Source organism: Mesoplodon densirostris, chromosome 18 (genome assembly GCF_025265405.1).
Source record: "Mesoplodon densirostris isolate mMesDen1 chromosome 18, mMesDen1 primary haplotype, whole genome shotgun sequence".
Lineage (NCBI taxonomy): Eukaryota > Metazoa > Chordata > Mammalia > Artiodactyla > Ziphiidae > Mesoplodon > Mesoplodon densirostris.
In genome coordinates this window covers 6,897,916-6,922,161 of record NC_082678.1, presented here as the reverse complement: position 1 = coordinate 6,922,161, position 24,246 = coordinate 6,897,916, and the positions used below count along the sequence as shown (strand labels likewise).

General features: G+C 46.0%; 2 protein-coding genes across 4 annotated transcripts in view; one reads left to right on the top strand and one right to left on the bottom strand.

Annotated features, from left to right (window-relative positions):
• The window catches only part of RETREG3 (reticulophagy regulator family member 3), a 57,955-nt gene that overhangs the window by 22,368 nt on the left and 11,341 nt on the right, over positions 1–24,246 (top strand). The window contains exons 1-2 of one of the 3 annotated variants that reach the window (XM_060081817.1): positions 14,230–14,301; positions 19,092–19,120. The exons of 1 other annotated variant lie outside the window; for it this stretch is intronic. Coding sequence is in view for 1 of the 2 variants with exons in the window: in XM_060081816.1 (XP_059937799.1) it covers positions 14,063–14,301 (239 nt within the window). In the remaining variant the exon portion in view is untranslated. Of the gene's footprint in view, positions 1–13,973; positions 14,302–19,091; positions 19,121–24,246 lie in introns of those variants that run through there. One more of the 3 variants, XM_060081816.1, reaches the window with a different exon arrangement.
• On the bottom strand, positions 8,837–13,758 carry TUBG1 (tubulin gamma 1). Its single transcript, XM_060080872.1, has 11 exons — positions 13,641–13,758; positions 13,210–13,322; positions 12,838–13,005; positions 11,937–12,005; positions 11,570–11,649; positions 11,018–11,144; positions 10,708–10,794; positions 10,218–10,367; positions 9,649–9,801; positions 9,405–9,566; positions 8,837–9,226 (listed from the first exon to the last, which is right to left on the bottom strand). Exons 1-11 carry the CDS (start codon positions 13,687–13,689, stop codon positions 9,029–9,031), a joined length of 1,356 nt encoding a protein of 451 aa, XP_059936855.1. The 5' UTR covers positions 13,690–13,758; the 3' UTR covers positions 8,837–9,028.

Here is a 24,246-nt window from a genome sequence, read left to right as displayed (position 1 = left end):
ATTAGAAATTACCTTATAATTGCCTTCTTCAACCTTACCCCTGGACCCAAAGCAATATTTTATTTTGCCCATATTTACATTCTTATAAAGGGGCAAGCCTTCATATCTGTTGTAGATTGTTGCATTTGGTGGCCCCTAATGAACCTGACTCCCAGTATTCCTGCCTTTGTGTAGCTCCCTCCCTAATCAACTTCGGGCTTGACCAAGAGACTCATGAATCACACAAACACGGGAGGATAAGCGCTTATGCACTGGGACTTGCCCTCTTGGAACACTGTCCTGGACCAGTGTCTAGTCTACTGGAGGTTGGGAGGTCACAAGAAGAACTGAGACTCCCTGCCCAGCACCAGCTGCCAGACTTGTGAATGAGGCCAACTTGGAATAAATTTCCAGCTGTTCCAACCATCTGTAGTAGCCCAAGTGAGCCAGAAAAAAAACTTTGCAATCAACTAACAGAATCAAGAGAAACAATAAATCAATATTTTTTGCCTCTACGTTTTGCGATGAATTTTTATGCAATCAATAAATAACTGAGGGCTTCCCTGGTGGCGCAGTGGTTGAGAGTCTGCCTGCCGATGCAGGGGACACGGGTTCGTGCCCTGGTCTGGGAAGATACCACATGCCGCGGAGCGGCTGGGCCCGTGAGCCATGGCCGCTGAGCCTGCGCGTCAGGAGCCTGTGCTCCGCAACGGGAGAGGCCACAACAGTGAAAGGCCCATGTACTGCCAAAAAAAATAAATAATAATAATAATGATAATAACTGAAACAATGCCCTTTTACTGTGTTCCAGTTTAACCTTATAAAGACGGGCTAAGATAGAATTATGAACAACGCTTAGATGTTTTACTTTGTAAATTGCTCTGTGGGAGATGGAAAAAATTTTACACCTGGAAAGGAAGGGCTTATTTTGATCTGTTGGTAAAGTAAACTTCAAAACAAGTTAAAATCTACCAGAATTTTTTCCAATTTGAAAATTGTTGGATCACGCTATTATAAATACTATGGTATATGTTATAAATTTCTTCAAGATATTATCCTCATTAAAGTAATGGATTCTCACTGAAGAAAAATGGAAAAGACTGGAAATTGTAAAAATAAAAAGTAAAATAAAAAATAAATCAAGCATTATCCCACAATCCAGACATCTATTGACAATCGTTTTACTGTATTTTCTCTCAGCAATTTTTCTGTGCTCCATTTAATATTTTTTCATATTTAAATCAGGCTGAGAGGAGGGTGAGTGTGGATATAAAAGGGTGGCATGAAAGAGTCGTGGGATATTGTCACAATGAAGTATCATGTTTATTGTGGTGGTTACATGAAAGTACACATGTGATAAAATTGCATAGGGCTGCACACACAAATGAGCGAACTATATGTAACAGGTGAAGTCTGCTTATGCTCTGTGGATTGTGCCAATGTCAGTTTCCTAGTTTTGCTATTGTACTATAGTTATGCAAGATGTTAACATCGGGGGAGGCTGGGTGAAGGGTGTCAAAGACCTCCCTGTATATTTCTTTGCACTTTCCTGTGAATCTATCGTTTCAAACTGGAAAAAAAAAAAAAAATCAGTCTGTAGCTAGAGTTTTGTATCCTGCCTTTCCCTTTATATTTTCATTTTTAATGAAAAAATAGAATGTCCATGTTTCATATCCACGTCTTGATTACTTTAAAAAATGAACTGAAGAAACTGTCTTAATTATAGAGTCAACTGCTAAGAAAGGGGGTACATTTCAAAAACAACTTCATTTGTTGGAACTTAATTATTGCAAGAATGCCAAAGCATTTTATGGACTACGTGGGGTTGTGTTTGAGAGTTCAGAAAAGGAAATTACATGACAAAAATATAATTATAACACTAACAAAATATTGTGAAATTATGCATCTGGTGGACTGCAGACAGAAAGGGGAATGTTGTGGTTGAGCTCGGGGGAGGAGGCCCAGCTGAGCCTGTCAGGAATGATTTGAGGGCTTTGGGGGAGGGAAGGAAGCAGGGCAGGCAGGCTGCTGAGCAGAACTGGTCTGGGGCAGCTTAGGGCAGGGCAGGCCATGGCTCCTCAGAAAAAAATGATAAAGAGCAGGCCGTCAGCGTGCTAGCAACAGCATCTAAGAATCCACCTTCAGAAAGGAGTGGCAGGGCATAGACAAGAGTCTGGACATCAGATTTGCCAAATATTGGTTGCAAAAAAAAGTTAGGGAACAGGAGGGAATAGAAAGCAGGGGATGAGCAAGGCAATAGAAATAAAAGCAAAAATAAACAAATGGGACCTAATCAAACTTTGCACAGCAAAGGAAACCATAAACAAAACCAAAAGACAACCTACAGGACTGGGAGAAAATATTTGCAAATGACGTGACCGACAAGGGCTTAATTTCCAAAATATACAAACAGCTCATATAGCTCAATAACAACAAAAAAACAACCCAATCAAAAAGTGGGCAGAAGACCTAAATAGACATTTCTCCAAAGAAGACATCCAGATAGCCAACAGGCACATGAAAAGATGCTCAACATCTCTAATTATTAGAGAAATGTAAATCAAAACTACAGTGGAGTACCACCTCACACTGGTCAGAATGGCCATCATTAAAAAGTCTACAGTGGGGCTTCCCTGGTGGCGCAGTGGTTAAGAATCCACCTGCCAATGCAGGGGACATGGGTTCGAGCCCTGGTCTGGGAAGATCCCACGTGCTGTGGAGCAACAAAGCCTGCATGCCACAACTACTGAAGCCCACGTGCCTAGAGCTCGTGCTCCACACAAGAGAGGCCACCAAAATGAGAAGCCTGCTCACTGCAATGAGGAGTAACCCCTGCTCACCGCAACTAGAGAAAGCCCACGTGCAGCAACGAAGACCCAATGCAGCCAAATAAACAAACAAATAAATAAATAAATAAACTTAAAAAAAAAAGTCTGCAGATAACAAATGCTAGGGAGGGTGTGGAGAAAAAGGAACCCTCCTACACTGTTCGTGGGAATGTAAATTGGTGCAGCCACTATGGAAAACAGTATGGAGGTTCCTTAAAAAACTAAAAATAGAGTTGCCATATGACCCAGCAATCCCACTCCTGGGCACATATCTGGGGAAAACTCTAATTTGAAAAAATACACGCACCCCAGTGTTCATAGCAGCACTATTTACAATAGCCAAGACGTGGAAGCAACCTAACTGTCCATCGATAGATGAATGAATAAAGAAGATACGGTGTATATACACAATGGAATACTACTCAGCCATAAAAAAGAATGAAATAATGTGACTTGCAGCAACATGGATGGACCTAGAAATTATCATACTAAGTGAAGTAAGTCAGAAAAAGACAAATACCATATGATATCACTTATATGTGGAATCTAAAATATGACACAAATGAACTTATTTATGAAACAGAAACAGACTCACAGACGTAGAAAACAAACGTATGGTTACCCAAGAGGACAGGGGGTGGGGGAGGAATAAATTAGGAGTTCAGGATTAGCAGATACAAGCTACTATATATAAAATAGATAAACAACAAGGTCCTACTGTATAAGACAGGGAATTATATTCAATATCCTGTAATAAACCATAATGGAAGAGGAAAAAAAAAAAAAGAAAGAAAGCAGGAGGGGGCGTGGGGGTCATTTTGGGGGAAAAGTCCAGAAAGGGCAGGCTGGTGACTGGAGCTTCCTAGGTGGCCTTCAGGGGTTCCCCTTTGCTCCGAGAATAAAGTCCAAACTCTACATGGCATAAAAGGCCCTACATGACCTGTCTGGTCTTGGAATGTCTCCCTGACCTGGTCTCCTGTTGCTCCCCCAAATGCACCTCGGAGCCTCTGCAGCTTCCAGCACCCTGTCCTGTTTTGGGGGCTCCCTCCTCTCTCAGGTGCTCTTCCCTCTGGATGTCAGTGCGTTAACTGCTCCCCAGCATACAAGGCCCTGCTGGTTTCTCTCTGTGAAGCCTACTATCATACCTGGGTTGGGCCACAACCCCCTTATCTCTGCCTTTGGTCTCCCCTCAGCCCCAGGTGAGCCCTGGTGGCCTCATTTGCCTGGTGTGAGCTTCCCTTCGCGGCCACTGATGGGAAGGGAGTGGTTGAGCTTCAGAAGAGAGGTGAGCTGCAACTCGCACTCCCCTGCCCAGCCTGGGCCTTTGCACATGCCTGCCCTCCTGCTCTCTCGTACTGTACATCTCCACTTGGAAAGCTTTCCCTCAGAATTCAAGACCCTGTCAAATGATCGTTCCTCTCTGTGACTCCCACACTGGCCTCTCACAGCCTTTCGTTCTTGCAAGTATTCAACAAATTATATATATATATTTTTAGCTCTTTTAAAAAATATATTTATTTACTTATTTTTGGCTGCGTTGGGTCTTCATTGCTGCGTGCGGGCTTTCTCTAGTTGCAGCGAGCGGGGGCTACTCTTCATTGTGGTGCGTGGGCTTCTCATTGCAGTGGCTTCTCTTGTTGTGGAGCACGGGCTCTAGGCACGCAGGCTTCAGTAGCTGTGGCTCTTGGGCTCTAGAGCACAGTCTCAGTAGTTGTGGCGCACGGGCTTAGTTGCTCCACGGCATGTGAGATCTTCCTGGACCAGGGCTCAAACCCGTGTCCTCTGCATTGGCAGGAGGATTCTTAACCACTGCACCACCAGGGAAATCCTCAACAAATATTTATTGAGCACACATTGTTGTTATCCTTCTGATGTTTGCTTACCACCTTGACTGTCACTTTCTGTGTAGATGTCTTGGGCTATGAATTTTTTGAGATTCAGCACCTTAGTTTATTCATTTAGGTATCCCCAATTCCCAGAAAAGTTCAGGCACGCGGTAAGCCCTTAATATATTTGTTTTGAAAATGAATAAGCTTTACTATAAAAGAAAGTGGTTTTCAAGAAATTCCTACAGTCCTTAAGGCTGGAAGGCACATTAAAGGTCACCTCATCTGGGAATTCCCTGGTGGTCCAGCGGTTAGGACTCTGCTCTTCCACTGCAGGGAGCACGGGTTCAATCCCTGGTCAGGGAACAAAGATCCTGCATGATGTGAAAAAAAAAAAAGGTCACCTCATCCGTCTCCTGGGATCCGTCCATTCCAGGCAAGCTGTCATGCAGAATCTGCTTGACCGAGTTCAGTGGAGGGGGACTCACGGTCCATGTGGCCACTCATTGCACCTGGTAGACAGTATTGATCATGGGGAAGTTCTTCCTGTTGCAGAGCTGGACCCTGCCCCCCCCCCAATAGTTCCCTCCACTGGTCCTCATTCTGCTCCCTGGAGTGTCACAGAATGAGTCCCCTCCCCCTTGCAGCTGACAGCCCATCATATATTTGGCAGTTACCACATCTCCTCCTAAGTCTTTTCTTTCCAGGTGGGGAAAGACTACTTACTAGCCATGTGACCCTGAGCTTCACTTTCCTCTGAGCTTCAGTTTCCTTGTTTGTAAAAATTGGGCTAAAACAGTACCTATCTATATGGTTGTTGTCAAAATTAAATGAGCTCATATATGTAAAGTCCTTAGAACAGTGCTTAGTGTATATTAAATGCTCAACAATGATTTCAAATTATTTTGTATTATATTTTACATATAGCACTTAAAATTGGACAACATAGTTTGAGACATTTAATTAAGAAAAACAATACATGCAAAATATTATTAATATTTTATAAATACATAATATAAATTACACTATGTGTTATATTACCACTCCCAATAAAATTGGAAACCCCCTTAGGTAGGGTCCATTGTGAAGCTTAATGGGCAACTTGGTCTCTATTTTTAATAAATGCTTGCTTAATTAGTGAACAAATGAACTGATGTCTACTCGGCCTTAATTCAGCCCTGATCACTCACCTGTACTGCTTTGAGATTTTCCAATCATTCTCTATGGTGTTCTTTAATTTAGGGTGACCAACTGTCCTGGTTTTCCCAGGAATGAGGGAATATGGGAATTTTAGTTTTAAAACCGAATCTGAGGGGGTTCTTGGGACTCAGGACATTCATTACTAAAACCAGGATGAGTTGGTCACCCAGGTGGTAAGTCAGTACCACTGGATTTGAGAGTTGAGGGTTATCTAGAAGAACTGCCTACCTCTGGATTCCATGGCCAAGGTTACCATTCTAGCGATGCCACAGATATGCAGATGGTGTTTCCAACTGGGTCTCATGGGGGTGTTAGACCCTGACTGATGGGGCCTGCAGCTTTGCAAGGAACTCAGTTTTACCAAGTCACACTTAGTGATCAGGCCCTAGGGAATTTAATTTAAACGTATACATGATGGATTAGTAAATCAGAATGTCAAGTTAAATGTTCCTGCGACTTTCCTAGGGCAGCCCCTTACCTGCTTCAGATCCTCACGTGGGACTGGAAAGTGAGCAAGTGGTGGAGGGGTGGGCATTGCTGGAGGGGGGACTGTATGTTGGATTTTTTTTTTTTTTTTTTTTTTTTGCGGTATACGGGCCTCTCACTGTTGTGGCCTCTCCCATTGCGGAGCACAGGCTCCGGACGCACAGGCTCAGCGGCCATGGCTCACGGGCCCAGCCGCTCCGCGGCATGTGGGATCTTCCCGGACCGGGGCACGAACCTGCGTCCCCTGCATCGGCAGATGGACTCCCAACCACTGCGCCACCAGGGAAGCCCTGTATGTTGGATTTTAGCATACAGTCTGGGCACTCTGACTATCTACTGCAGAGTGCCCATTTCCAGGGATTTCTAGAATATTTGTGTCCAGTGGAGACCAGGGATAAGGCTTGCTAGACTATTCACCAGCTCGGTGCAGCGGCTGTGCTCACCCTGAGCCTCCCTACCCTTGTGCTCATTACCTCTTGCCTTCATCTCCACACGCTTTCCAAAATTACAATCCTGAAGTTTCAGATTGGTTTATACCACTCTATTTTTAAAGTGCTTCCTGCTGCTAGATCTCTGCCTCATGCATGTCTGAGGGTCCCTGGGGTCACATCACACTGGAGTGTTCTAGGAGCATTACCTTTAAATGGCTCATTTTCTCTGATTTGTTTAGTCAAGAGAGGTTCCTGTTCCGGGCTTGAGCATTCTGCTCTCGCCAGCTCTTCTGCAGCAGCCCTCGTCTCACTGTTACTTCTGTGGCTGGCAGGCTCTCAGACTGCAGGGATTTTTCACCACCAGCACCACCTGCTGCCCTGATTCCCAGAGGCCTCCCTCCCTTTCCACCTGGCCTCCCCGCTGCCCTCTGGTTGACATACTTTGGGGTGTGCTGCTGGCCAAGAACAGGGAGGGGCTGCGCTGGTGTGGGGTGATGCGTGATCTGGAAATAGCCTTGGGGGAGGGGCCTGGCTCTGAAGCTGGCATTGAGGTGTTTGTCTGCGCTTAGACACTCAGCGGTCCAGAAAAGGAGGCATCTTTGTTAAGTCCAGTTCTCCCTCCCAGGGATGGTATTCACCCCTCTGGGTTGGTGACTGTAGTAATATCCACACACAACTTTACTCCGGACTACCTAGGTGTTCCCTCCCCCTGGGCTCCACACTCTTTAACTAGGTCTTGCAAAGGAGGCCCTGGGATGGCTTGCGGCCCGGAGGGGGACCAGCTGCTATTCACATATAGCAGCCTCACCCCATCTGCCAGCTCATGATCCCCTACTCAGCACCAGCCACTCATGCAGATGCCCCAAGTGATGAAAGGGTGGTCATCAGGGGCAGGAACAGGAGCCAGGCAAGGTACGCAGTGGTGCAGGGGTCAGAGGTAGAGCTGAGAAGGGACCCGGTGCCCATAGGTTTTCCCTGAAGTCATCTTCCTCCCTACTGGATGAAGGGAGGAGGCTGGCTGCCACCAACCAGGCTGGATCTCCCTAGTCAGCCACCTATAGACCCTGGCAACCAAAAGTGACAGGCTCGTGCTTTGACGGTGGTGGTGACAGGCTTGCGGCCTCCCTGCCACCCCTCAGGCAGCCCAGGACCTGGCTTGTGACTGTGCATTCTCTGCCCATCAGTCCTGTGTCCCCTTTGTTCACGAAGGACTGGCCTGTATATTGTTCACTTTGTTCACATCCAGAGCTTTATAAAAGATAAATTGGTTCGTGGAAGGAAAAGTGTGTCCCCAGGCTAACAGGAAACAAGAAGGAAAAAAGCCTTAGTTCACCCAAAGCTCCTGTGTACTCTTCAGCCTCCATAGAGTTGCAGGAACTTTCTTGGGCTGGTGCTTCATCTGCTTGCTGAGCCCGGCCAGCCCCAATCCTTTGCCCTTTTGATCCTGAAGATTTAGGCCACTATGTATTGACTACTTCCCTGCAATCTTGCACCAGAAGTGGAAGGCTCTGACCTTTGAAATAACTGGAGACCACCTGAGTACACAATTATGGTGCCCCAGATATGGGCCCATTTTGGCCCTGCTTACAGTCTAGGCTTTGGATTTGGTCTCCTGATTGTCCTAGACTCCAGCTGCCTGACCAGGGCTCTCCCGGACTGGCTTTCTGTCACTGCTTTGCCTGCAGAAAGATTAAAGGCACTTGGGCTGACTCTACTGCTTGTCCAGAGCTTGGTGGTGAGGGTGGTGGCCACAGGCCTGCTGCTGTGATGACCAACAGAACACTGATGTGGGAATGTGAACCTGATGGAATGGTCACCATTCAGGGAGGGGTGAGAGGGAACTGGGATGTGGAGTGTCAGATAGAGAGCAAGGCAGTATCTGTGGACCTTTTTGCCCTGGAAAGGAACGTCTCAGGCGGGTCAACCTCACCCATGTTCTCCAATACTGGGTGGGAGGAGGAAAAGCTAGGGGAGGCCGTTTGCTTAGAGTTGAAGGTGTAGGAAGTAGAGGAAGACCCTGTCAGAATGATGGAGAAATAGGCATCCCCCTTCCCCAGTTCTCCAAGGCTTCAAAGAGACCAGTGACTTGATTTATAGCCAGTGCTTTATTAAACATAAATAGTCTCAAAAGAGAAGAAGTACATGTGTCTCCTGGCCATGTACTTATATGTTTATAAGAAAGAGGTGCGAGGTCCCTGATCTGTGCTCTGAGGGGGTGGTCAGGCAGGTGGGGCCTAGGCCAACCAGTAAGGCAGATGAGGATCCCCATCCTGAGGACTCACTGCTCCTGGGTGCCCCAGGAGATGTAGTCTGGCCGCGTGGCTGCATGATACTCGTCGATGAGCTGCTGCACAATCTCCCTGGACGTGTCCAGCTCATCAAAGTTCTCCTTGAAGATGTCCTCCTTGCGGAACTGCTCCAGGAAGGCCTCCCGCTTCCGCAGCTTGTCGTACTGGCGACAGGTCCGCTCGAAGAGCTTGGGGTGTGCAGAAAGCAGGGGTCACAAAGAACTTCAAGGAACAACGTGGCCCAGAGAGCCAGGGGACCAAGGCTAGGCTATCTCCACAGTAAAAAAGCCAGAAGCAGGGGCAGCAGGGGTGCAGAGAGGTGAGGCACAACCAGGACAGTAATTATGTGCCAACTGTGAGACTCACCGAGGAGATGCTGGTGTGGTTGGCCATCATGAGCCCGCTGACCCTGTGGGCAGAAGGCAGGTAGGGCGACTTCCTGGACAGGGCCACCTGGATGCTGGCTGGGCCCCAGGGGATGAAGTTGGCCAACTTCCGTTCCCGGATCCTCTGCAGGCTCTTGTGGACCTGGGGTGGGCACAGGAGTGGTGGTGGTAGCCTCTCTCTACCCCTGTGGCCTCTGGGGGTAGAACGAAGGGGCCTCACCTACCTGGGTGGGGTCCACCTCCCCCTGGATGATGTTGAGGATGGCGATGTAGCAGTGGTTGGTCTGGCGATCCCGGCCCGTGGACACCATCACGTTCTTGGGCTGCAGCAGCCTCCTCATGACGTCCAGGACCGTGGTCTTCCTCACGCTGGCCACCTGAGGAGAGAGTGGCCACGGGGCAGGCCAGCACTCAGGGCACAGTCGAGAAACGCATGGACAGAGAGCAGTAGGCAACACACGTCCCCATCAGACTCGGGGTAGTTTGGCCCCTCTGGGGAGTGGCCTTAGATGCAGGTCCACACTGAGCCTCTGCTGTGGGATCAGGGATCTCAGTGCTCCCGAGCTCAGCAAACTCAGGCCCTTGTGCAGGAGCATCAGCAGACCCCGTACAGCCCGGGCCCTGCAGGGAGCCACAGACAGAGGGAAGAGGAGAGCACGTCAGCCAGGAAGTCACCCAGCCTGTGCCAGTCCCTGAGCGCAGGGCCTCTGGGGGCTGCACGGGGCAGCTCCGGGGGCAGCAGGGAAAAGAGAAAGGCTAGTCAGGGCCTGCTGGGCCTGAGGGCTGCTCTTACCGACTGGTCCGTGGTGAGGGGTGTGTAGCCAGTCATGAGGAAGTGGAGCCGTGGTGTGGGAATGAGCGAGGCGATGAGGCCGATGAGGTCGTTGTTCATGTAGCCGGGGTAGCGCAGGGTGGTGGTGCTGGCCGACATGATGGTGGACACCTGGGGACACGGGTGCCGTGTCAAGGGCCTTGTCCTGGGAGGCCTCCCTTCCCCAGATGGCACTCCGGCAAGGCGGGGTTCTAGTCCAAAAGAGTCTAGGAGGGCCTCCCTGGTGGCGCAGTGGTTGAGAGTCCGCCTGCCGATGCAGGGGATACGGGTTCGTGCCCCGGTCTGGGAGGATCCCATATGCCGCGGAGTGGCTGGGCCCGTGAGCCATGGCCGCTGGGCCTGCGCATCCAGAGCCTGTGCTCCGCAACGGGAGAGGCCACAACAGTGAGAGGCCCACATACCGCAAAAAGAAAAAAAAAAAAAAAAAAAGAGTCTAGGAGTGAGGGCTCACCAGCTGGTTGATCTGAGAGAAGGACGGGTTCTGGATGTGCAGGCGGTCTGTGGCGATCCGGTTCAGGGCTGTGTTGTCCAGCACCACCTGCGGGGACAGAAGAGGGTGACAGATTTATGGGGACAGAAAGGACAGGAGCTCTGCTTGATTCTGGGCTCTGAAGCTTAATTTCCTTGGCGCCAGAAAGACCCATCCAAAAGGGACTTGAACAGGACTGGGGCACAGGAAGGTTCCAGATGGGCTTTTAAAAATGCATGAAAATGATAAAATAGGAAGGTTGGGAGTGAAGAAGGGAGAATCCAGGACTCACCACACAGTCTGCATTCTGGGTCAGCCTCTTAAGCGTGAGCAGTGAGTTGTAGGGCTGGACCACCACATCGCTCATCTCGTCCTGATTGGGAAACACCGAGTACGTCTGCACCAACTTTTTGGGGTACCTAGAGGCGTTTGAGAGAGGATGGTCAAGGGCAACAGACTGGAGGCTTGGTAAACTTGGGGCTTCCAATGACTGTGAGGGTGGGGAAATTGGGGTGGGGTCACAGGACAGCAGAGAAGGGAGACTTGATATTTGGAAGTCTGTAACCCAAAAGAGGGGAAGGGTAGAGAGACATCTTAGGACCTAGGCTTCTAACTCCAAACCAGCCATACTCCTTGAATTTTAATCTAAGGCTGAGATGCTAGACTCCATTTCCAACCACTGGGAGTGTGATTGGGTTCTTGGTCATTGTACCTTGTCTTTCCTCAATACAGGAGGGAATAGAAGGGCCCTTTCCTGCTCCAGCAAATAGGAAGGTTTCATCTGGAGGGCCTCCCAGTCACCTGGGAAACCAAATCCTCCCAGCCCCTCAAAACACAGACTTACCTGTCGTTGAGCCGTTCTAACAGGTAGGAGCCCAGGCCAGAGCCTGTTCCCCCAGCGATGGAGTGACATAGCACGAAGCCCTGCATGGGGAAGGGGCCGACAGTGTCTACATATCTAGTAGCAGGATTTCAAGCTGGACCCATCTCATAATTTCTTGGACTCCTATCTTCCCAGGCCCTCTCCTCCACTTCCCTCCCCGCCACACACATGCAGCTTAGGAGATTCTGCCTTGTTTCCAGCAAGGCCCTGTGGCTTCTGACCAATGCAAAGCGTACATGGGAGGGTCTCGTACCTAACAGGTGGCTTCTAAAGGGTGTTGCTGAGCCTTCCCCATGTTGGCTCCCACCAGCATTCCTGAGACACTCACCTCTAGACTGTCACTGCCATCTGCCTCCCGGTCTATGATGTCAAAAATGTCCTCATGGATCTTCTCTCCCTGTACAGACATGGGGGGCGTCAGAGTGGGACGGGACTAAGGGACAAGGACTCTGACCTCAGAATAGCCACCCTCGATTCTCCTTATAGCACCTAAAAGTCCTTTTTTGGAGCACAGTGGTCCTGCTTTTTATTTGCACTGAGAGGTAGTACAGCCTAGCGGTTACGAGCAGGCCCTCTACATCCAGACTGCCTGGGTTCCTATATTAGCTCTAGTTCTAGTTGGCTGGGTGACTCTGGGCAGGTTACTTCATCTCTCTATACCTCAGTTTCCTCATCTGTATAATGAAGGTACTAATACAGGTCCACGGTTCCTTGTCTAAAATCCTTGGGGCCAGTTATGTTTTGGAATTCAAGTATTTCAGATCTAGGAAGGCAATATAGAATGTATAATACATACCAAGTAAAATGCCAGTGGGGGTCTGAGGGGTGCTAATCAAATACATTAATATTTCTGCAATGGAAGTTATGAGTAGTGACAATAAGTTGCAAAGAAACTATAAAATAACTTGTCTCTATTGAGATTTGGTTTTGCTGAGTTTTTTTTTTTTTTTAATTCTGGAAACCCACAGAGCCTGTGGACCTGTAGTACCTACCTATAGGATTGTTGGGAGGTTTAAATAAGTTAATATATGTAAAGCATTTAGTATGGCCTGGTACACAGCACTAGCTAATACAGTCTCTTAACAATATTACATACTTGGCTTAGAACTCCCCTCAGCCATGTCTCTCTACAGTCACACATCCTCCATCTGGTTCATCTCTCTCTAGGAAGTCATAGGGCCTGTCCCCACACGGGAATGGAGTTGTTCTGCCAGGGAACAGCAAATGACCTGGGAGAATCCGCTGGCCCAGTTGTTGCCAGCTCCTCCTCCGTGCTCTGACAGGTAGATGTTCTCTGGGTTGTAGAGCTTGGCATAGGGAGAATTGAGGATGGAATGGATCACCCGCGGCTCCAGGTCCAGCAGCACCGCCCTGGGGATGTAGTGCTCATCGTCTGCCTGTCAAGGGGAGTCCAGGATCGGGCCCAATAAGCTCGGGCCCACCCAGTCCTTCAGTCCTCCCAACTCTGGCTCCTGCCTGCCCTCCCTCTTCAAGCCAGCCGCCCCGGCTCCTCTGCCCAGCGGGTTCCCAGTACCAAGCCACTGCCCTTCCCTTCAGGCCCCCTGGGCCACTATCGGCCCTGGCCAAGTCGCTGGGGGCACCTGGTAGAAAAAGACGTCCTTGCGGTCAGTGCCCTCGGTGGCGAACTCCTCCACAATGCCCTCGGGGCTGATACCATGCTCGGCGCACAGCTGTTTCCAGAACTCGAACCCAACTGTAGGGAGGGGCGGGCGGGGGAGAAAGAGGATATCTAGGTCTGGGCAGGTTCCAGCTAGGAGCGGGGACTGAGCGCCTGGGTCCAGGGATAGGAAGTCAAGCTTCGGGAGTCTTCCGTGTCAGAGGAAAGGGCTGTATGTCAGCGACTGGGCAGGGGACGGCCCCTCGGGGTTGGGCAACTGGACACTGGGTCAGGCATGTCCTGCCTTTCGGAGAACTACGATTCTGGGAAGGGCCGATGGAGTCCAGGATCCTACAGCGAGATCCCATAGAACCTAAGGAACCTGGCTAGTGGAGGGGCCGGAGGTTCGCTCACTCTGATTGCCGCACTGGCCCAACTGTAGGGTGATGATCTCCCTCGGCATCGCTTCTCAGGCACCTGCGTTGCAGCCGCTCCCGCCAGCCAAGCCGCGGCTCGCTCTAGCCGGACGACGCAGGCGCTAAACAACTCGCTCCGCCCACGAACATTCTTCGCTCCAATGAGAACTGAGTTCTGCCGACCGCACTTCCTTAATCACTTGGTTTCAGTCTTGCAGACTGCGCGTGCGCGGCTCCTGGTTGGGGCGCCGGTGACGTACTTTGACGCAGCGTTCTTCTCTCTGGGTGGACAGGAGTTAGACCCTTCGCGCAGGCGCGCTGTGGAGGGAAGGGGCCTTCCCGCCGAATCTTGCACCTGCGCAGTTGGTGTTATTGTGACTGTCGGGCCGTGGCCCCGGATGTTGTGGCCGCCGGGGGGAGATGGCAGAGGCTGAGGGGGTGCCCGTGGCCCCAGGCCCAGCTTCGGGGCAGACTTTCAGGGGCCGCCGCAGTATGTCAGGCTCCTGGGAGCGTGACCAGCAGGTTGAGGCGGCGCAGCGGGCCCTGGTGGAGGTGCTGGGGCCTTACGAGCCTCTGCTGAGCCGGGTGCAGGCAGCCCTGGTGTGGGAGCGGCCAGCCAGGAGCGCCCTGTGGTGCCTGGGGCTGAACGCGGCTTTCTGGTGAGAGAACTGGATCCTCGGAAACCCTCCGAGGCGCGAATTCGTCAGGTTTCTCTAAGGCTCTGTCTCTCGCCCCCCTTATTTTCTTCGCTGCACTGGCTTCTTCCTGTACCTGCCTAATTTTGCCTCACCTTCCACTCCTTCCCGCCTGCGGCTTTGGCACCGCAGTTCTCCCCAGGGCCTTCCAGTTGTTTCCCGTGCTTTACCTGCTCCCGCACCCTCGCCCCGCACATCTGGCAGGAGCTTCTAGTAACATCTTGAGCCGCTCGCAGTGAGCGAGGGCGCCTCATTTTAGCCAGGGGAAGCTGTGTCCCGTTAAGGCCATCACTTCCCTTCTCTTGTCTGCTCAACAGTGGTTTGAAGACTGTCTCCAGAGATTTTAGTAATTATTATTGGGGTAGATGCGTGAGGCGTGAGATCTTGAAAAGGTATACATAGGTGTGATAAGAAAACAAACTTGAGCGATCTGAATTAGCATGTTAGATAGATATCCTTTCGCCCACTCGGGAAGTTTGCGAAGTCTGAGCGTCCGTGAGAGCCTCCATAGCTGCAACTTGAAAGAAAATTGTAAGCTTTTAAAGAACAGTTATGAAATAGTGATTGTGAGATTTCACCCGTTTCAAAGTCACGTATGACGGCAAGTCCTCCTTGTTCCAGGGAATTAGAGAGGCATCCTTAGCCACGGTTTATAGCCAGGGAAATTGAGGGTGCCTAATAGTGTGTGTATTTTCGTGAGCTGGAAAAGTGGGGCTACAAGTATGCTTTAAGAATCTGTCTGTGTCATGCTCTGTGAAAATGGAACTGCTGCTTCTCTGAGTTGTCATCACCTAAAGTGGACTTAGGTCTTCATAAGATCTGCCAAGCAGAGTTTGGATTTATTAATAACTAGGGAAGTATTATTGATCAGATTCCAAGGGAACTGAAGTGTAGGGTGGCTTCTACAGCTGAGTGAAATAAAGCTGTTCTGGATTAGTCTGAAACAGAACAAAGTGTGTGTTTCCAAAACAAAATTGTTTTTGCTAAAAATACATTTCCTCTTGAAATTCTTGGTTTTAAAACCAAAACATTTATTATCCTTTGTCTGAAAGAAGACTTTCAGTGAGCTGGAGCAAAACGAATAATTCCAAGTTCATTGACAGGAAGACACACTGGTGCTTATTACATTAATCCTCTCACAGTTTGAAGGAGACTCAGGTTAGAGGTGTCACAGCAGTTGTTGCTTCTAGAGTCTTGAGCAAACTTGATGATAAACTTCTCCTACAGCATTCTTCATTCATTCATTCATTCATTCATTTTTAAATGATTTTGTGTCCCTCATGACTTTTTTAAAGGGTTCTTTTTTTAAAATGTATTTATTTTTGGCTGCTTTGGGTCTTCGTTGCTGGGTGTGGGCATTCTCTAGTTGTGGCGAGCGGGGGCTACTCTTCGTTGTGTTGTGCGGGCTTCTCATTGCGGTGGCTTCTCTTGTGGAGCACGGGCTCTAGGCATGTGGGCTTCAGTAGTTGTGGCATGTGGGCTCAGTAGTTGTGGCTCGCGGGCTCTAGAGCGCAGGCTCAGTAGCTGTGGTGCATGGGCTTAGTTGCTTCGTGGCATGTGGGATCTTCCCGGACAAGGGCTCGAACCCGTGTCCCCTGCATTGGCAGGCGGATTCTTAACCACTGTGCCACCAGGGAAGCCCCATTTATTTATTTATTTTGTTATTTTAAAAAATAAATTTATTTATTTATGGCTGCGTTAGGTCTTTGTTGCTGCATGCAGGCCTTCTCTAGTTGCGGCGAGTGGGGGCTACTTTTCATTGCGGTGTGCGGGCTTCTCATTGCGGTGGCTTCTCTTGTTGCAGAGCATGGGCTCTAGGTGCACAGGCTTCAGTAGTTGTGGCTCGTGGGCTCTAGAGTGTAGGCTCAGTAGTTGTGGCGCATGGGCTTAGTTGCTCCGTGGCATGTGGGATCTTCCCAGACCAGGGCTCGAACCCGTGTCCCCTGCCCCTCTTCATTCATTCATTCATTTTGCGGTACGCGGGCCTCTCACTGTTGTGGCCTCTCCCATTGTGGAGCACAGGCTCCAGACGCGCAGGCTCCGGACGCGCAGGCTCAGCGGCCATGGCTCACGGGCCCAGCTGCTCCGCGACATGTGGGATCTTCCCGGACCGGGACACGAACCCGTGTCCCCTGCATCGGCAGGCGGACTCTCAACCACTGCGCCACCAGGGAAGCCCCTTCATTTATTTTTGATAGTGTTTCTTCCTTGATCCCCAGGTACCTACTTCTCTCCTTGGCTGTCTGTCTAAAACCTTAACTGTAGCACCTCGTTCTGGAGCATTTTCCAAAATGACCTTTTCTTCTTTTCCTCTCATCTCCCCGTCCCAACCTCTAACCCCAGACCATTTAGTCAGAACTTCATTTCCTACACTGGGTTTGTACTCCTAGGAAAAAAGTTGATCATAAACCAGTTTGTATCAGTGTGACTGATATATAAAAACTTTATCAGGATTTAAATGAATCTTGATAAACCATTTATTTATTTATTAATGTAAATAGATCAGTAGCATGTATGTTGTTATTTTTGAGGAGAGGGCTTTCCACATCCCCCTTGCCTGAGAGAGATTTTCAAAGTAGAATGTGGGGTTGAGGTCTGCACATAAGGAGCCGCTCTGACTGAGACGCATCTTTAAATGTTAGTTATCTTTAATTTACTGGCTCCCAATAGTATTTACTTAAGTTTACTAATATGCTGTGTTTAGAATCTCACTCAGATCCTCTTTTCCTACTCTGAGTCTCTTAAAGCATCAGTGTGATTGGTCTTTATCTCTGGCATTTCCTGGTAGCTTGCCTGTTGTGTATCCAGAATGCAGTTACTCCTGTTACATTCCCATCAGGCTCTAAGTAGCTGAGGGAGAGATGTAGCAAAATGAGGGTGTGATTCTTGAGAATGAAAGGGCAATTGGGTACGCCATTTTTGGAGAGGACTTATACCTGTGAAGGGTACAAAATGACTGACCCCAGAGGCTAGGGTAGTTTTAACATTGGAATTCACAGGATTGTTTGTTTTAGGAAATGAGCTTCCTTGGAAGGTAGTGTGAGGTTCAAAATAAAAGTTAGACTTCACATTCCAGTAGCATCAGATTGAATATGGGTGTTGACGTTTTGCTTAGGAACGTTGAAGAGTAACTGCTTTGTTCTCACTTTATTTAAAAAAGCAATTTAGGAAACACAGGCAGATCCATTAGCTCAGGTCAGAGAAAAATCAAATCTGAAACATTTTACTTTTCTTTCATTATTTGTTTTGAATAATGATACGTCATTAACTGAGGTGTTTTATACATTTTGATGTATTAGAAGACTGGATAGGAATACAAACAAATCATCAGAATTCAGGTAGGTAGCTCTTAACTTTCAGTGTTCTGTCTTCTCATTTGAGGTTTTTCCTTACCTGTGAATGTGCCCTCTTACATATTAACAAAAAACAACATAAAAGGTAGGGATAGATGTAGATGCCTTGCTCCTATAGTATTTCAAGGCTTTCACTCTTATTTTCAGGTTCCAGAAAAATTATAGTGATCATATTAGAGATCTTCCAGCCTATATTGCTTCTGGTCACTTATATGTTATTTTCTATAGTGTAATAACAGAAATGTCAGGCCTTCCTTATCAATAGCCTATATTTTCATTAGCCTCAGCACCACGTGTAAATGAATGATTTGGGGGAAGAATATGAGTCAGCAAGAGTGTGTCATGACAGGATCAGAAAAGAAGAGTTTCAGTAACTTTTTAGTTTGACTCATAAGATGAGGGGAGGACAAAGGAGGCCTTCTGTGATTCTAGATGGTCTTTAAATTAGGAATATTGATTTAGAGCAATCCACAAGCTGTTTTTTTTAAGATCTCTGTTGGGATCTGCTTTTACAGTCACTAGTCTGAGTTAACCAATCCCCCCCATCCCCCCAAATAAAAAAAAAATGACCGGAGAAGTGATTAAAGGTATACCGCAGTGCTGATCTAAAAGGTTAGAGGGGCTTCCCTGGTGGCGCAGTGGTTGGGGGTCCGCCTGCCAATGCAGGGGACACGGGTTCGTGCCCCGGTCCGGGAGAATCCCACATGCCGTGGAGCGGCTGGGCCCGTGGGCCATGGCTGCTGAGCCTGCGCGTCCGGAGCCTGTGCTCCGCAGCGGGAGAGGCCACAGCAGTGAGAGGCCCGCGTACCGCAAAAAAAATAAAATAAAATAAATAAAAAAAATAAAAGGTTAGAATTTGAGGGACTTCCCTGGTGGTCCAGTGGTTAAGACTCAGTGCTCCCAATGCAGGGGGCCGAGGTTTGATCCCTGGTCAGCGAACTACATCCCGCATGCTGCAGCTAAGAGCCTGCGTGCTGCAACTGAAAGATCCCACATGCAGCAAATAAAGATCCTGTGTGCCGCAACTAAGACCGGATGCAGCCAAATAAATAAATAAATATATATATGTTTTTTTTAAGTTAGAATTTGAGTAAAAAGTAATAGAGATAGGAGATGGAAGGGAGGGTGTATTTAAGTAGAAACATTTGTTCTGTGAAAAAAAAATCTACATGTCAAATTTCAGATGAAATCTATTGAGCAAATTTTCTGATGATAGTTTTTGGAGGGTTCTTGTTGCTTTTGATAGCAGGGAAGACTCCCAGAGATGCCTTGGCTTACTTTTTTTTTTTTTTTTTTTTTTTGCCTCTCTTTTGCCATCAGTTTTTATCTGTTCTGATTATAAGGTTGGGTGCTTTCTTTTCTTTTTTTTTTTTGAATTTTATTTTATTTATTTTTTTATAGGTTGGGTGCTTTCTGTCCATTAACATAAGGTAGGTCATTTGCAGCTAGCTGGTTTCACTTCTGGTTTTGTGCAAGCAACAACTATCACTACGTGATATTGGTTGGGTTAATTTTTTTTCATTCTAATTTACCAGTGACTGGCTCGTTAACCAGATAGCCACAAGTGCTGTACAATAATGGGCTTTCTGTCCCTATAGGATGGGATGCTTTGTTTGAAGTGCCACTGAGAGAAGCTTACTCCATAATAACAAAGGAACCCAGAAATAGTATCTTCTTTGATTGAAAATAGACTTGGGATCTTTCTTTTGTTTATGATTATAGCCAACTTTAATTTATCTGTACTAATGATGAGGATCCATGGTATATTTGACCTCAGAAAAATTGTTTATTTTTGAAATTTCTCATGATTTTTCTGGACACCAGATTGTTTTTCCAAGGAGTATTCTATTTAGACTGATAATTAATTGGATTTTAGCCCATAATAAAGGGGATGGACAGTTTGTAAAAAGACAAAAAACCCAAATAATAATAAATGGATATATAGATTTTTACATATTAGTAATAAAGAATTCTAATATAAGTGGCAGTGAGTTACTAATTTCTGTGTATCAGGTTTTTAAAAATGATAGTATTTAATTCTGGGCACAATATGGAAAAACTGCTTTATGGTTGATAGGAACATAAATTCAACAGCCTTTCTGGAAAGTAATTTAGCAACATGTATTAAGATACTTAAAAAGTTATTACCTTTTCAGGGGCTGGGAGAAATGGGGAGTGATTGCTAATGGGCATGGGTTTCTTGATTAAAATGTTCTAAATTAGATAATAGAGATAGTCACACAACTCTGAATATACTAAAAAACATTGAATTAGTTTGAAAGGATATATTTTATGGTATGCAAACTGTATCTCAATAATACTGTTACAAAAAATAAGTTAATGCTTTTTGACCTAGTACTTCCATTTAAAGTGGTTAATCATAAATAAGGTCAAAGATTTATGCTCAGTGATATGTAGTTCAGCTTTATTACATCAAAAATTGGAAACATCTCAGTTCAATTAGGGAAAGGTTTAGAAAACTAATTGTAGGGGCTTCCCTGGTGGCGCAGTGGTTAAGAATCCTCCTGCCAATGCAGGAGACGGGTTTGAGCCCTGGTCTGGGAAGATCCAACATGCCGCGGAGCAACTAAGCCTGTGCGCCACAACTACTGAGCCTGTGCTCTAGAGCCCACGAGCCACAACTACTGAGCCCGCATGCCACAACTACTGAAGCCTGCGCGCCTAGAGCCCGTGCTCCACAACAAGAGAAGCCACTGCAATGAGAAGCCCACGTACCACAACAAAGAGTAGCCCCTGCTCACCGCAACTAGAGAAAGCCCGCATGCAGCAAGGAAGACCCAGTGCAGCCAAAAAAAAAAAAAAAAAAAAAAAAAACCACCTAATTGTATCTGTGTATGATGTAATCATTTTCAAGTTGTGGATGCTTTTCTGGTGATGAAGGAAAACATGCCTATGTATTTTTAAACGAAGGAGGAGGTTTTTAAGCCAGATATTCTATATACTTCCATGGAGTTTTTATATTTGAATATTTTTTTAAATGAAGAACCTCTGTTGCCATTTTAGGGTATGTGTGTAGATAATAGGTTATTTTTTAAACTTTTTACTATGGAAAATTAAAAACATATATATAAGCAGACAGAATAATAGTATGTATTACAATTGTACCCAGCTTTAAAATTTTTCAATTCATGGCCAGTTTTGTGTCTTCTATACCCCAGTTCTTTTCCACCGCCTCCTTTCTTGTTTTGAGGGAAATCCTAGACGTCATGTCATTTAATCTCCTAAGTATTTCAGTATGTGACCCTGAAAAATAAAGATTTTTAAAAAAATCACTACCATTATCACATGTAAAAAATTAATGGTTCCAGTCAGTGTTCAAATTTTCTCATAAATGTCACTTTGTTTTTTAAACAGTTCTTTGGGGTTAGCATCCAGATGAAGTCCACATATTGTGACCGATTGTTCTGTTTTTAACATCTCTTTTACTCTGTTGGTTCCCTTTCAGTCTTTTTTCTCTTTGCAATTTATCTGTTGAAGAAACCAGTTTGTCCTGTATAGTGTCCTACAGATTGAATTTTGCTGATTGCATCCCTGTGGCGTAACATGTTCCCCTGTGCTCCTCTGTGTATTTCCTGTAAATTGGTAGCTAAATCTAGAGTCTTGATCAGATTTAGTTTCAAAAAAAAATTTTTTTTATTGGCAAGACTGTTTCATATGGGTGACAGTGTACTAATTTTATTTTTATTTTCTTCTTTAATTAGTAATTATATTTTCTAAAATTTCTCCTGTAAACATGCTTGCCTTTAGAAATATGAAAAAAATAAATATCATTAAGGAAAAATCTATTGGGTAGAAGGAGTAATGGGCTATGGGCAGTAACCAAATTAAATAATTCGCATGTGAATATCCAGAGTTGACTGCATTTGTAGTTATTTTTGCTAAATTGGAAAGTTCTCATGCTGATTATAGTTGCTGAAAAATGTTTTGCATGTTGTCTCATCAAACTTGTACACTGTTATATCTGTATGTGAATTTTTTGGCCTGCGTGAATAGACATTGCAGGACTAAACTAATCCAGAGGAATCCTCCCTTATTTTTCCTCATTCCTTACCTATACCAATCTCACAAGTACTTTATCTTCAATTTTGTCTTGTCCTTGTACATAGTTGCAGAGTTTTTTTTTTACAGGTAGGCTTCCATGTTACCTCCATAAAATAAAAGTGTAATGTGACTTTAGTATATCCCAAACACATGCATCTGAGATTGATATTTCCTTTTTGTTTAAGAATTTAGTATTGAGGGCTGAAGGAAAGGAGCACACACTTATCCACGTTCTTTTATATTTGATAGACCCCCTAAGGGAATTAATAATATTTGATATTAATTGTCTAGTTACCTTGGAGAGGTAACTCTAGTGGTTTGAGGTGGTCTTTTCACTAATTAAGATTTTATCTATATGGAAGAAGCTATTTTTCCAAGAATTGTTATTTTACACCACACAGAAAAACTCTTCTTCCTCTTAAGTTTCTGCATTGGCTTGCTCAAGGAAAGGTTATCTTATATCTGGCTCTAAAATTGAATTATGGACCAGGATTAATCTGGTTCAAGAAGATGCGCACAGTTTCAGCCTTCATGATCCAGAAAATACACCCTTTGTAAAACTCTGCTGATTCACCTTTATCTGCAGGATAAAATCCAGTGCCCTTTGTCATGAAGGGCCCTTCATGATCTGACTTCTGCCTCTCTCCCCATACTCATCCCCTCCCTCTGTTCTTTAAGTTTCAATCCTATCATACTACTTGTAGTTCCCTAAATACGTCATTCCAGCTGGCTCTTCTCCCTATCTGAATGTCCTCTCTTTCCCTGCATCCTTTTGCCCTGTTGTCTTACCATTAATCTTTCAAATCGCAGCTTAGATGTCCTCTTTGTTATCATTAACTTGTCATGCTATATTACAAACACGTACTGACATAAATACACTTGAGAGTATGGTCCATGTTTTACTCTTTTCTGTAATTGGCCTACTTGCCACAAGGCCTCAGCATATAATAGGCAATTAATAAATGTTTGAACTGAGTTGAAGCATAGGTGGGGGCTCTAACAGGTTACTAAAACAGTCCAGCTCTTGGAGAAACAGTATTTTTATTGCCATCATCTTTGGAAAACTGACCTTTCTTAGGAGAGCTTAGTATCCTTTCCCTACCCCAATTTATATTTGTGTTAGTAATCCTGATTTGGGAAGTAGAGATTGCAGACAGTCTGGATTGCCTCCCCAGAGAGCCCTTTCAAGTACTCCAGAGAAAACAGTCGTGCCACATCCTGCTGCTGGGACGTGGAAGCAGCAGCACTGGGGAGCAAGATGCTCTCGAGCACTTCTTGGCCTTTTTAACTTTCCTTGTTGGGATGATGAACTGGCTTTGGAGAGAAAATTAATGGCCTGGGGCAGCTCTAGAGGCTTAAGTCTATTAAACTACTTTCATTCTGTAATCTCATATATAATTACAGTATCCTTTAAGTGATGGAGTGGAAATATTGGAATAGGGTTGTCATTGATGACTGGATTTCTAAGTTCTTGGTTTCTTCCATCCCTCATTCTTTGTATAGTTTAAAAAATTATGTGACATAGATTCATGTTTATTGAAAACAGTGCAGGAACGTCTAGAGACCAAAATTAAAGTTCCTCTGACAATTCCTGCTTGCATATACGTATTCATAGATACAGATAAAGCTTTTTTTTTCTATTGTGAGGATTATACTCTTAGTATGGTGTTCTGTGAATATGTCATTAGGTCACGTGTTGAGAGAAGAGGTCATTTATAACCAACTCTTGGTCATCCTTACTCTTGTTTGATCAGTTGCTGTGATGATAGCTAACAACACTTCTACATTGTAAAACTGAATAGGACATACATTAGGCATATATTAGGTGCCTTGTATTTTCTTGTCTTTTTAGCAAGATCAACTATGATTTTTTTTCTTTTTTAAAAAATTTTGTTAGTTGTTTCCTTGCTGCTTTTCTAGTTCTCTGTTCTTTTTTTAAAAACACATTTGTTTGTTTGTTTGTTTATTTATGGCTGTGTTGGGTCTTCGTTGCTGTGCCTGGGCTTTCTTTAGTTGCGGTGAGCGGGGGCTACTCTTCATTGTGGTGTGCAGGCTTCTCATTCTCATGGCTTCTCGTTGCGGAGCATGGGCTCTAGGCACACAGGCTTCAGTAGTTGTGGCACGTGGGCTCAGTAGTGGTGGCGCACGCTTAGTTCCTCCGCAGCATGTGGGATCTTCCCAGGCCAGGGCTCGAACCCATGTCCCATACGTTGGTAGGCAGATTCTTAACCACTGTGCCACCAGGGAAGCCCAACTATGATATTTTTATAAGTGATTAAGTATGTTGTTTCTAATACCTACAAATAATCTTGCATGATTTGTTATTTTTTTAAAAAATATTTATTTGTTTGTCTGCATTGGGTCTTAGCTGCAGCATGCGGGATCTTCATTGAGGCATGCAGGGTCTTTCATTGCAGCGTGTGGGCTTCTCTCTAGTTGTGGCGTGTGGGTTTTTCTCTCTCTAGTTGAGGCACGCGAGCTTAGTAGTTGTAGC